The 14,095-nt window shown below is 29.9% G+C and overlaps 1 protein-coding gene across 1 annotated transcript in view; it reads right to left on the reverse strand.

Moving 5' to 3' along the window:
- Window positions 1-337: 337 nt before the first annotated feature.
- LOC119674775 overlaps window positions 338-14,095 on the reverse strand; it is a 46,415-nt gene continuing 32,657 nt past the window's right edge. The window contains exons 2-5 of the mRNA XM_038085931.1: window positions 6,011-6,166; window positions 5,772-5,936; window positions 5,604-5,679; window positions 338-456 (exon numbers count right to left, since the gene is read on the reverse strand). Coding sequence (XP_037941859.1) covers window positions 338-456; window positions 5,604-5,679; window positions 5,772-5,936; window positions 6,011-6,166 — 516 coding nt within the window. The remainder of the gene's footprint in view (window positions 457-5,603; window positions 5,680-5,771; window positions 5,937-6,010; window positions 6,167-14,095) is intronic.

The raw sequence follows: 14,095 nt of genomic DNA on the forward strand, positions 1-14,095 counted from the left end.
GCAAGTGACTTATATATTTTACAAAAGATACATATATATATAATATTGCATAATTTTCTTTTTTAAAATGTTAAGTTGTCATGAAAGTAAATACAAAAAATTACTAAAGAAAATATTTGGTCTATTATTTTTTGTTTTAAAAAAGTCAAAAAAAAAGACTTTTTTCTAAATATTTATGCAAAATTAAATTACTTAATTTTATTTTGGCTTAAAAGGAAATTTATGCCATCATTTAAATAAAACAGGCATTAAGTCTGTTTGCTTGCTTGTCCATTTGATTGCAGCAGCTAGTCAAGCTGTTGTCCTTGCTCCGCGTGCATGTAGCACTTTATTCCTTTCATTGTTGATGTTGATTAATTTCAACATGATTGCATGCAACTGTCATCCATTGCAACGCAGAACTTCCTTTGGGCTTGCCTTTGTCGCAGCGATTCCGTTTGCCGCATAACAGATGTACTACATAAAAATAAAAATTTATTTTAAAGTATATAAATTTTCATCCTTTTTTTATATGAGTATGAGAGTATTTGACTTTTTCTCTTCTTCTTATTTTGCCCCCTTTTGTTGAACTCAAGTGGCAGCTGTAATTTTCACAGTCAAGTGATTCTTTACAACTTTTTGTATCATTTCAACTACTTGAATGAAAACACTACCGAGCAAGGAAAAGAGCACAACATGGTAGAGGCAGTAAAATGAAGCACTTTTTAAATGATTGCAGCCTCCTATTGCATATTGCAGTTGCAATTGAACTGCATTTGTGTTATGGTGTAAATAATAGGAACATATGAGAACTAGTTTAATTGTATGAAGAACTAAATTTTCAGATGAAACGATTTAGAAGAGTCATAATGGAGACCCTCAAATTAGATAAAGAGGTTTAGTAGTTTAGAATTAATTTACTTCCAGAAAGTCTTTTATCTATCCAACGTGATACACCTTATATAGTGAATAATGCCATTAACGTTAAAGTCAGAAGCTCAAAAAAAAAAATGGTGGAGAATAAAAAGCATCTTAGTGTTCAGCTGAATTTTTATATATTGCATTTGTATATTGAACACAAATGAGCAGTTTTATATTAGTTTGTATTAAAAAATTCATTTAAATAATTTATTTTTGTCTTTATGTTTGTTATAGTGTCACAAAACCTTGAGCTTTGATTAATTATATATCAAACAACAACAAAAACTATATATATAAAAGCATTGCAATAAATTGTACGCAACTATAACTCATAAATTCAAGTATCTGTTTTATTACTGCATTAAAACTTGTATCATTACATACTTATATATAATTTATTAAGTAATAAATATCACAAAATACAGATATACATCGAGTTGGTGTGAATAGATAAAGGTCGGAGATAATACGTGAAATAATTGACAGTTAAGATAAGTAAATTATTATGATATCAAAGCAAAATATACAAATAAAAGCAATTTATGATTGCAATGATTTTGTTGACAGTAAATTTTCACTAAACAATGCCGTTGATTTCACAACCCTTTAAGGTTGAGGAACTAAACAATGTATATAGTTGAAATGGTACGTAATGTGGAATCACGTCTAAAAATCATTTTAAATTCGTTCTGCTAGAAAAATACTTTCAAAGCAATTATTGACTGTTGATTGGTTGGTTGATTTCTGTTGTAGGCCATCATATAACTTCCATATACCTCAATTAGCAATTTTTCTGTCTGATAAACTGTCGAAAAAGTACCTTCTAAAAAAACCTATTCCCTTTGGATGCCAAATCAGGGCATTCACAAAGAAAGTGTTTCAGAAAGTGTCTTTTCCTGAAGGTTTCTACAACTTCTGTCTGAAAAACTATCAAAGAAGTAACTTCCAAAAAATGTATTCCTTCTGGATGCCAAATCAGGGTACCATATTCACATAGAAAGTGTTTCAAAAAGTGTCTTTTCCAGAAGGTTTCTACAACTTCTGTTCGATAAACTGTCAAAGAAGTAACTTCCAAAAAACCTATTACTTCTGGAAGCCAAATTCGGGTATTTACAGAAAAAGTGTTTCAGAAAGTGTCTTTTCGTGAAGGTTTCTACAACTTCTGTCTGATAAACTGTCAAAGAAGTAACTTCCAAAAAAACTTTTCCTCCTGGCTGCCAAATCCAGGCATTCACAGAAAAAGTGTTTCAGAAAGTGTTTTTTCCTGAAGGTTTCTACAACTTCGTCTGAAAACCTGTCAAAGAAGTACCTTCTTAAAAACCTATTCCTTCTGGATGCTAAAGCCCAGCATTCACAGAGATAGTGTGCAGTTTCTCTGCATGGGTTCATATACACCAAAGACCAGAATGAAGTGATTGACTCTAATTGTTTGACATTTTGGCTGAGTGTATTACATTAACCACCAATTTTAGACACTTCACCGTATCAAAGACAAAACTCATCCAAGATGAGTTCTAAAACAATGTTAAAAACTAATTGAATCACGTTAAGTTGTTAAGCAATCCTCTTAAAACCATTCATGTCGGTTACCGGTAAATTTTTATCATACAATTCAATGGGTTCCATTACAAGCCAACATGTTGTCGCCAGCTATCGTATCGATTTATTAAAGTCGCTAGATTTGTTAAGATTGCTTCATAAGAACTAACAATTAAAAGTTGAATAGATAATCATACGTTTAAAAAATATTAACAAATCACATCTCTGTTAGAGTAACCATCGAACGATCCAAATACCAATGAATAATGTCTTGAAAGCAACAAATCTTAAAAGAAAGATCAGAAGTAAAGCCAAATTGGTATCACACACCCCAATGCTTCCAACTAACATCCAAACAAAATATTTCTTAGTTTGTGTTTTTTTAATATTGCATACTTATTTTTTTGAGCAAACACTTAAAGTTCATATCAGTTGATATATGGGTAATATCTAAAAAAAATTCTTATAATAGTTCCTTTAGTTAGGAGAAGTTCTATCTCTATTATTTCCAATATATATGTACGAATATGTAATATATATTACAAATAAATCATTTTAACGATTACAACTACATAAGAAATCTACGACATCGATCTCTGGACTATTAAAGCTCATTCGATTAGTCTGAGTCGCACGGCCTAATCATGATCTAAAACAAGTATTATAATCAATATGTATTAATGATAAGTAATAAACTTTTGTACTTATACAGAAAGCGTTTCCACACATTTTAAAAATATTTCGTGCTATTATGCAGCATTATCGTGACGTTGTAAATATTAGTATTTAGAAAAATTTCGTGATATTAGTTGATTTATGTATTTCAATAAAATTTAATTGTGGAAAACATTAAAATTATTATTGCTGGAATAAATAAATTAATATTAAATTTTAATATATAATCATTCAAAAAAATTTGATTTCAACAAAGTCAGAAAAGCGAATTTCAAACTGTATTGTTATCTACAACTAACACACTATCGCACCTACAAGATAACTACATAAAACATCCATGCCCAATTCCAAATCTTATAATACTATATTCCCGTTTTCAGTTTCAACATTGAAAATATTTATATAAAGACCTTTTTCTTGGCTCCTACCGGTAAGTCTTGTTTGAAGTTAGAATATTGTCAATTTTTACCTTATTTAATTTGGTAAATGGAACCATTTACTTTTATCTCTTATTTATTGAGATAAAAGCGACATTTCGTATCACTCCAAGATTTTAAAAAAATAATGTTAAAACTGAAACAGCTAAAACCTCAAGTTAAAAAAGAGTATAAATGCTTAAGTGCACTGGCTCAAAACATCTTTAGAAACGAAACAAGCAATATGATCAAAATGAATTAGCAACATACATATAAACAATAATACATTATTATACTCCAAAAGAAGGACTAATATATGTGTCCATACATACTAAAAATATTTAGTGCTATTATGCAGCACTATCATAACATTCAACATATCAGTATTCCGAAAAAAATCGTAATATCTGGTGATTTATGTGCACCAATAAAATATATTTGTGCTGAATACTACATATATTATTGTTCAAATTCGTCACAGTCGTTTGAAAGCACTACCCGCGGACTCTACCCAATCTCTTGTTGTTTTCCCTCAAGTGTAAAGTAATGGATCCATGTTTCATCAATTGTCACTTCTCGACTCTACTCGCTCACAGTCAACTAGATTGTGCATACATATTTCCAAGCTGTTTTTATTAAAGAACTCGTTGTCGTTTTTGATCAATTGGGAACAAACGCGGTACCCGTACCCATCTTCCACAAAAGTTTTTTACCCAAATATTCATGTAAATTATTCGATATAGATATTATTTCAAGAATTTGAAGTACCTTTATGACATTACCTTCTATTTACGCTTATCCATGTAGGAATAGTAGGGAGTGTTTTATGTGCCTAAGTTTTAAACTGATATCCATTCATAATTTGGTTAAGAGGTAGATTGTTTGGATTGAGACCGGCACGAATATTTGTGTTAAGAAAGTCACCTTAAATTATTATGTTTCAATGAACTCGGGGTTAGTTATGGAATCGAAGACTTTAGATATCAATAAACGTAGCGAGTAAATATTTTTTGATTTTTATTGCTTGTTTGGTTACAATATCATCAATGCCATTATCATTTGTAATTTATTTATCTGCGAAAATAGTGTCGTTTTTAATTTAGCCATTTACTGCTATACAGTTTGCATCCTGCTCTAAGGCAGGTTATAGGTCGGTAATTATAAGCATTTCGAGGATTATCAATTTTTTATTTTGGAGGACAGTGGTACAGCGTCTAACGGTTCGTATAAAGGCATATTATAAATACGTAAAGTGAATTTTCAGTAATGGACTATATAATGTTATTATAAATTTATAACATTTTTCTCCCTATTATAATAAGGTGAAAGAGAAAATGAAAGACATAAAAGGTATTTTTTATTTCATAGCGGTAAGCAGTTAATTAACGCTGCCAAATAATTAATATTTATAATTGTAAAATGATTGAATTGAATTAAATAATTTCATGATCCAAGACTAGTAGTTTGATAATGTTTAATATATAATATATGTGAGTGGGTTAATTGTTTAATGAACTCTGACTCTGAGCTTTAAATTTGGCAGGGCACAAGTATAACCCTTGGTACTGGCAGTCTCAAAAAATTATTAACGAATAATTAAATATAAGTAATTATTCTAAGACCACTGATGATGAGTATTTGGCAATACTCGAAACAAAAAAATTCAATTAATTAAAAATAATTAAATGTTGTTGATATTCAGCACTGTTAGATAAAATCACTCTATTGAAAATCAATTGAAAAATCAATTTATCACAAAAAATTAAAATTTTATTTAAAAATATTTTTTTTTATAATCAAATCAAATATAATTAATAATAAATAATAATAAAAATAATTCTTTAGACTAGAAAAGATTTTAGAAGATATTGAAACGAAATTTATATGAATAAACTTATAAATGAATTTATGTATTATATTTATTTACTTTAATAATACCGATTATAATAATTCACCAATAAAATACAGATCTTTAAAGAGATGAGTAGACATTCTAAAATAACTTGAAATAATAATTCCATTCAGCAATAGCCCTTTGATGGGCACTCCAAGTAGAAAAAAATGCATATTCACCTCTCGGAAAAGGCAGTAAGCTCGTAAATTTGTAGTTCGTTGAAACTACATCCATTTTGTCGATAATTAAATCGTGCTGAGGAAAGTTTGATTTGTATTATTTCGTTTAAATTACAATAATATACACATATAGATATATGTATATAAATATATATGCTTTAAACTTACATCAAACGGGCATGTGTGATTAATATTTGTGTAGGGGCTAAATAAATCATAGAAAAATTTTGCCACTGGGTCATAAAACGTTTTCATAAATCTACATCCATCAATGGTTTTCCGATATAGAAAAGGCTTATAACCATTTTCTTTTTTCATAAATTGAAATTTTACCTTAATGAAATTCGAAAGTGTGAAAAAGTTAGTATATCCACCATATATATGTTTATAAACTCATATACATTTACCTCAAGATTACTATCAGCAATTTGATACATTTTTGCCTTAACTGATATATACTTATAAGTCCGATTAACAGCTTTTATGAAACAATACTCAAACTCAGTAAATTTCCTGTCTAGTGAGACGCATTTTATATTTGTGAACTCCACACCAGATTTGACCTATCGAAAATATACTCATGATGTTCTTATAATTATTCATTAACATATATTTTTTTATATATGTAATACTTACATAACTTATATATATGAAACAAATTAATATAAAAAATATTTTATTTAAACCTTTTAGCTTCATTATATATAGCTTAATAAATGCAAAATTAAACGCTTTCATTTCGATTTGAGTAAAGTAACTATGTTAAAATTTTTAGATATAAAATACCTTTCAATTAAACCGAAGTGATGTTACCTTATGATAGGCAATAAAAACTTTTAAATACTTTTAAGAAGGGCTTTAAGCTAGAACCAAACCGAAAACCGAAAAAGTAACATTTTTGTCAGAGCGAATACCGGAACCGAACTGATATATTTTTTATGTTTTTAACCCGAACAAAAACTGGAAGAGAAGAAATTCTGCTTTAGTACCCTGCTTTTAAGTATTTGATAAGGAATTTGGCGGTTTTGATCAACATCATCATATTATGTTGTGAGGAAATATGTTATGTTCCCTAAAAAAGAGATATAGGCTACATGACTGTAATAAAAATTTTTATTATTATTTATTTTTATTATTATTATTATTATACTAATGGTTTTCTTAAAAAAATTATCTATTTTAATTTTAATATCTATTTTATTAATAGTTTATTTGTCGAAGATACTACCACGGGTCAATCGTGTATTTGGGAGAAGAGGGTGTGTTAACGATAAATCCTCCGCTTGGCAACATTATCTACAGATTATAAAAACTATATAATTTTGTTATATTTTTGTTTTTATTTATTGTTTTAATTAATTAATTATTCTTTTTTTTTAATATTTTGTTAGTAATAATACTAACTAAAAATTATCTTGAATTAAATTTAGGAAACCCAATGATAAAGTTACGTACAGAAGAGTTAATTCTAGTTTTGGAGCAGAGAGTGGATTTATATAAAGATTTTGATATAACACTAATATTATTAATGTATTTTGTACACATTTTTAAATATAAATATATTACATATATATTATAATATATATAAATATATTTTTATATTTATATACATTTATAAAATTTTAAATTTGTACGTTAATTAAATTGTTGATAAGTCCTTTTATAATTAACTTAAAGAACCGCACTTGTGCCATGACTAACAATAAGCTTCAATGGACTCCTCAATACTCTCCTCAATCAATGTTTGTTATATATATTATATATATTATATGTATATATATTAGTTTTTGTGTTAAATTTTTTTATTTTTTGTATCACATTTTTTGAAATTGATATGTATACTTGCATATTGTCCGACTAGGGGTCTATGGCAGGGACTCCAATAAGAAATATATATTCGAAGCAATTAATAGCTAGTCCTGGATATAGTGACAATGTTCTTCTTCTTTTTAGTATCTTTATATTTTTATAGTTTTAGTGTTTTATATGGTGGGGCAAGCTTAACAGTGTTATTAAATATTAATTTTTAGTTCTATTATAATAAATCTACTAAGTAACAATTTTTTCCAAGTTTTCAAAAAACTTATAAGTTATATAATGCTAATTGTAGGGTTTAAAAATCGATAGTCGCATAATTTATTATTAATTACCAACAAATTTTAATTAGTATTTTCAAAAATTATTTAAAAACACTTTTAAAGCAATATAATGTTAATTATTATTTTTTATTAAACCGACAAAGTATGAGATAAAAATCAAAACCAATGACTGAACATTTTCAAAACCGTTTAACCAAAGAGTATTAACCCTCTAGTGCATGATTTTTTATTTACAGAAAAATATGTTAGAAGTGAGGGAACTATCAATTCACTATCAAAATTGATAGAATTGTAAAGATAAATTAATGAAGACTTAATAAAACTAAATTTATCATTTTTTATGAATGTAAGTATAGGTTCTCTAACATATTCAGTGATTTGTATTGGCTCGCGATCTTATATGGTCTGAATAGCACTACTATGAACGATCTTATCTGGTCTGAATAGCACTGCTTTGAACGATTAAACAATGTATAAGTGTTGAGGTACATTACTAATGATCATTGAAATGATCACTTGTGGCATCAGTAGTAATTGAACCCCAGTTCACACAAGCAAGCATGCAAACGAAAAACAGTTGACTAATTTTTCGTTTCGAATACAAAAAGCAGTTGACTAATTTTTCGTTTCGAATACGAAAAGCAGTTGACTAATTTTTCGTTTCGAATACAAAAAGCAAATGACTAACTTTTCGTTTCGAATACGAAAAGCAGTTGACTAATTTTTCGTTTCGAATACGAAAAGCAGTTGACTAATTTTTCGTTTCGAATACGAAAAGCAGTTGACTAATTTTTCGTTTCGAATACGAAAAACAGTTGACTAATTTTTCGTTTCGAATACGAAAAACCACAAATAGTTGACTAATTTTTCGTATGTGGTAATAACCGAGCTGTTTATTTTTTATTATGTCCCAACTGCTTCTTATATTTATATACACTGTACAATACACTGCAATCTTGCAAAAATATCTCAATTTCACTAACAAATTCACACACTATAGTATTTTAATTTTAAATTTGATTTAAGTGTTTTTATGGAGAAAAAAAATAATTTTTATGGTACATTTACGTTTTCAGAGGTGTCAAATTTACAATTTACATAATTGATAAAGTTTCTGCCACCTTAGCAATTTTTCTTCCTATGCTATACCTCGAAGCAAAAAGTTATTGTATGTGTGCCAGTACTTTAAAAGCGGCAGTAAATCCGAATGGAAAAAAATTTAGAACTGCCGACTTAGCTAGAATGGTATACTCTTCATTGGCCTTTCCGACGTTACAATTGTCGTCTGTGTCATTCACCACGAAGTAGCACAAACCGTTTTTATTTACTTTCGTCATATAATGCAGCCATTTTGCTACTTTTCTTCTTCCGTTTACCCTGCTTGGTGAGCTCCTTCCTCTATGACTTCCCGTGCTAACGGTGGATTAACACTTTTACTCTTTCGAAAAGTTGGCATGCGAAAAGTGCATAAATTTCTGAAATATTTTTGTTTCACAGTACAGATACGTCTCGGTATTTATTTAGCCACCAAAATTGTTGTCTGTTGTCCGAAGTAGGTGAAAGTTTTATTAGAGTGAAGAAAAATTTCACTATCTTTGCGAATAATCAACATTACAAAATAATATTTATTTTTCTAGGATTTATGTTGGGTAATAACGAATACTTAATTTACAAAAACAATAGCCGCCAGGACAAGAAAATATAAAATCTAATTTTTTGAATAACAATCTAGATACAAAATTTGGACAAAAGTGCAATACGAAAGGATATTAAAGGAAACTTTTCAAAATACAAAAACATACAAAATTTATAAAGCCAAAAATTTTACGATTTTTTATACTGCAAATTAAAAGAAAATCTCAACCTTAAATAAAATTTTGTTTCTCTTCAATTTTATACGTTAATTAGCGTAATTACGGCGTAAAATGTTTAAGCTGCCAAAATTTTGAATATCATTCCCAGAGCAACTGCAAACACATTTGGCCTGAAACAAAAAATATCCCGACTGACTCATCGACACAATTTATCATCTTGAAGCGGATTTATGCGCTCCGCCAACTTTATTTACGGCCAGAGGAAAAGTAGCGCATTAAAATAAACTGTTTACGTTCTAATATCATTTCATTTATTTAAGACACCACATAATGCTCACGTAGAACGTCGATGCTGACTCCAATCCCCAGAGAGCTGTAAGTTGGCGAGAAAATGCTAAAGTGCGTTTAACCATTGCATGCACTGAGGAAAGTAGACTAATAAAATTTAAACTGAAGTGAATATAAAATGAAAATAGTCAAGTCAAGTACTGGATCAGTAGGAAAATGAATTGAAGCTGTTAGAGACGCTTTAAAGAAGAGGTCACTAAAATTATCAAGTTTCATGTGCTACACTTAATGGTGCATTTGAGTATTATTTAGAAAACAACCCAACTATCATTTTGCACTCATTCCGAAACACATGACATTTTATTAAGAGTTTCTAGAATTGAAATACTTGAAGAGAAATACTTATGTATTTAATAAGAAGCTTGAACTCGTTGAAATCAATACATATATCAATGCATATACGAGCGTATGCGATGCATATATCTAGCGGTACCAATTAAGCACACGATTAGTAGAGTAACAGTTGTACGGAATTAGAAGTAAGTTGGCTCTTTCTGAATACACAAGAGCTTTGGAATCATATGTGTTCACAAAAGTTGGCAGTGTTAAAAGTTAAAGTGAATCAAAAATGCAATGTCCCTATCGTACCAGAAGAAACAATTCTGGCATTTCCCTATTACTGCTTCAAACTATCTTTAGGTTGTGTATTGTTCACTTTTTGTTGTGAAATCAACAGGAAGATTGCTTTTATCAACAAAATTAATTTACTTGGAAACTGAAATCTGAGTGCTATCTGACCTGCTTTAAAAATTGTTTACTCGACGTCTTACAATTTGGGTTTATCGCAAAATAAACCTAATGCCTGTCGCATACAAAATGTTTCTACAAGCCACCCCACTGATTGGAACTGATTAGTATGGCTTTCAACCTGATTCTTACAGTACTGATTGCAGCCTCATCAATGGTACTTGTAATCTGCTCACATCAACACTGTTTAAGTATGATTTGTCACAGTATGACAAATCTCGGAACAAAACTTATGAACATACCATCAACACCCACTATATAATAGTTAATTATGAAGCAGAGTTCTTTAGCCCCAAAATGCATCACTTGTCCATCGCGAAGCTTAAGCTCAGTATCACTACAAAGCTTATATGCCTTTTAGATATGGCGATGAGTAGTGTATGAAGTTCGCAGTTTTCCGTCAAGGTAGGATCGAGTCTTCAGAACCCTTTAATAGCGTGCAAAGCTACTGACAACGTGATGCCTTGTTAAATGACTTCTTTAATATAAGTGGTCATGAAAGTTGTTGTACTTAGAGTATCTGGGCATCGTTATAGTACAAAATTTTAAAAATGTATAGTGTTTTTGGCCTATGCTGGAGACATCAAAATCATTAAAATTTTTCCTACTATCGTAAAAAAATTTAATAAAATGGATTTCGTATTAAATGGAGACAGAGCAAGTTATATATCAGCTAATAATAGATATGTGCATCACACTCTTAGTGAGCTTGTTGCTGGCTGCTTTTATTTTAAAGATGTGAAGGATTTTATATATCTTAGAATCACCATAATCAACAACAACAATACCAGATGTAGATAGATGGTAGATGTAGTGTTGCTATTGTCAATTATTGCTATTATGGGATGAGAACCAGTTGAGACATAGAGTCCCTCTCTCTCTGTCTCTCTCTCTCTGTCTCACTCTCTTTCTTTCTACCAACAAAATTCATGTCTTGTAAGTTCGTCATACTACCTTTGCTTCCATAGCCTCATCCTATCTGGGCTGGTTTATAAAGTAGAAGTATGCACAAAATTTCTATATTTTATTCTCCATGAGTTGACAACAACTAACTCATTCAAATAAAAACTGAGCTGACAGGACTTCATCATAACATTAAAATTGTTCATCCAGTTAACATTGAACGGTTTACCGGAAAAAGTGTTAAAAGATGGAGTTACAAAATATGCGTAAGTGAAAACCATGTCTCCGATAGAATAAACACATTAAGCGAATACTTAATGTACTTGGTGCATGAGATGATAGCCTAGAAAAAATGTTGGGTCAAGTTGGAACAGCAATGATAGGTTGTTATGGTCAATTTCGTCAGTACTAAGTTAATTGATAGTTCCCTCACTGCACAACAGGTGGCAACGTCCGAACAAAATAATGTTCAATCATATTCTAATATATAAAAGGCTGACAGCAATTAAACGATCAAAATTATTACAACTCAATTGGAGAACGAATATTTTGGGAGATCCTATCTAAGAAATGCAGCTCATCATTGGAGCCCATTCCAATGGTTAGGAAAGAGTATGCACCCTAAGTATTTAGATGTAATAATTGTAGTCTATCTTAAACTTTTATATGCACTTTAAACAATAATTATTTTAGCATATCTAGGACTTGTCCTTTCAAGTATTTTTGAATTTCAAATACTATTTTTAGCTACTACTCTTTTCCGATGTGTATTTTTATACAATAAAACATCTGTTTCAAGTATCAACAGAAAAGAAAAGTCAACATATTCTGCAGACACCACAATTAACTATTAGATTAGATTAGATTATGTTGGCAGGACAAAAAGGCCATGCGTAGACCACTAAGGTACATTGCGATACCAGATCAGAGTCTTGTTTTAGCGATTGTATGCATCACTTAGGATGCGCGTTTCATTAGCAAAATTTATTAAGATTCTAACAGAAACCTCAGGTTATACTCCAGTCCTGCAAAACTGAATGCCCCCAAGTATTTTTGTCGAGTTCTCTAGACAATTAACTATACATGACAATAATTTAATTTATTCATAACTGAGAACTGTTATTCAATGATCCACGACAAACAGTTGTCCATTTAACATGAAATCTTTAGAGTTAACAGCCCCGTTATAATTGATTTCCAATCATAGCAATGAAGTGCAAATAATTTCCGATATTTAATTTCTTTAATTTCCAATTAAAATTTCAAGTTTTTGACTTACTAAACTTTTGAAGTAATGAAAAATTTTATTCCACTGACTAGAATCATCAAAATTTTGCTTTTAAAGAACCAATTGTGAATACTAGCCAAAGGAAGAATTTATGGGATATAAAAAATGTTGCTGCTTCCATGGAGCAGTGAAATACGGAATACTTTACTTGCAGATTAATTCCAACTTTTATTAGCGTAAAGCATCAAATTTAAATGACTTAACACATTAAATGAGGCGTATTTTAGGCTAAGTTCCGTTGTTGAAGTTCACATTTCGGGCGCATTAGGAAGTGGAGAGGTTCGTTAACGTTCCGTCAGACGCATTACCAACAAAAAGTTTTTTTTTTCTTATTTTGATGGTTATTTTTTCATTGTTTTTTTTTTTTTTGGGGAAGTGTGTAATTCTTCAGCTTCCAAATAAAGGAATAAAGATGTTACCGCATTGCTATGCGCACAATTTCATTCTTAATCGTAGCTAAGAGCCGCGAGAAATTTAATTTACGAGTGATTGATTACCAGTAATTTGATGTAATGTCCTTGTGACTTGTATGGCATCACTTTTGTCCTTGCCGCTTTACATCATACACATTTTATGCATGTACGAGTATTTATAAACATTAGCATTTTGTGTGAAATGTACGGTTGGTTAATGAAAAACTTTTCGGCGCACACAGTATTCATATCCATCTTTATGGCAATGGCAAAGCCGGCTCGACTCATTCATGCATTCATTCTTTTCATGGCTCATATTTTTTTTTTTTTTTTTTGTTCAATTCAATAAGTGAAATTCTTTTGCATTTACTTAAAATGCTAAAATGTGAACCAAAAGAAAAAAGAAGAAATTGTAAAAATAATAAAAATTGTGAAGCATATTTCAAGGCGTTTACACATATACAAACGCACCCCGTGCACCTATAGAGTTAAAAAGTTAGCTTTATAGAAGTTTTAATTTGATCACGAATTACAGTTCTGAAAGAAATCTACGCGGTGAAGGAATAAAAGTCCACAAGATGAAGAAAACCCCTTTGAAACAGAATATAAGGGTTTGCTTATGCACAAAGCATGTTTATAATACTCAGAGGAAAGTCCTTAACATTTGTAGCATTACTGTGTGTAGCAAGTGAATAAAGGTGGTCAAGATGTAGCTTATAAATCCTTGATAAGAGCACTACTAACTATAAAGCTGAGAACTTTAATGAAATGAATTTGCAATCAATTTAGTTTACTCAATTTCATAATATTTCTCTCATCTTCCATTGAGATACCATGAATTTCATTTTTTTCCTTTTAAAGTGTAACTTTTTTAATCTAG

The sequence above is a fragment of the Teleopsis dalmanni genome, chromosome 2 (genome assembly GCF_002237135.1).
Source record: "Teleopsis dalmanni isolate 2A chromosome 2, ASM223713v2, whole genome shotgun sequence".
NCBI classification, from domain to species: domain Eukaryota; kingdom Metazoa; phylum Arthropoda; class Insecta; order Diptera; family Diopsidae; genus Teleopsis; species Teleopsis dalmanni.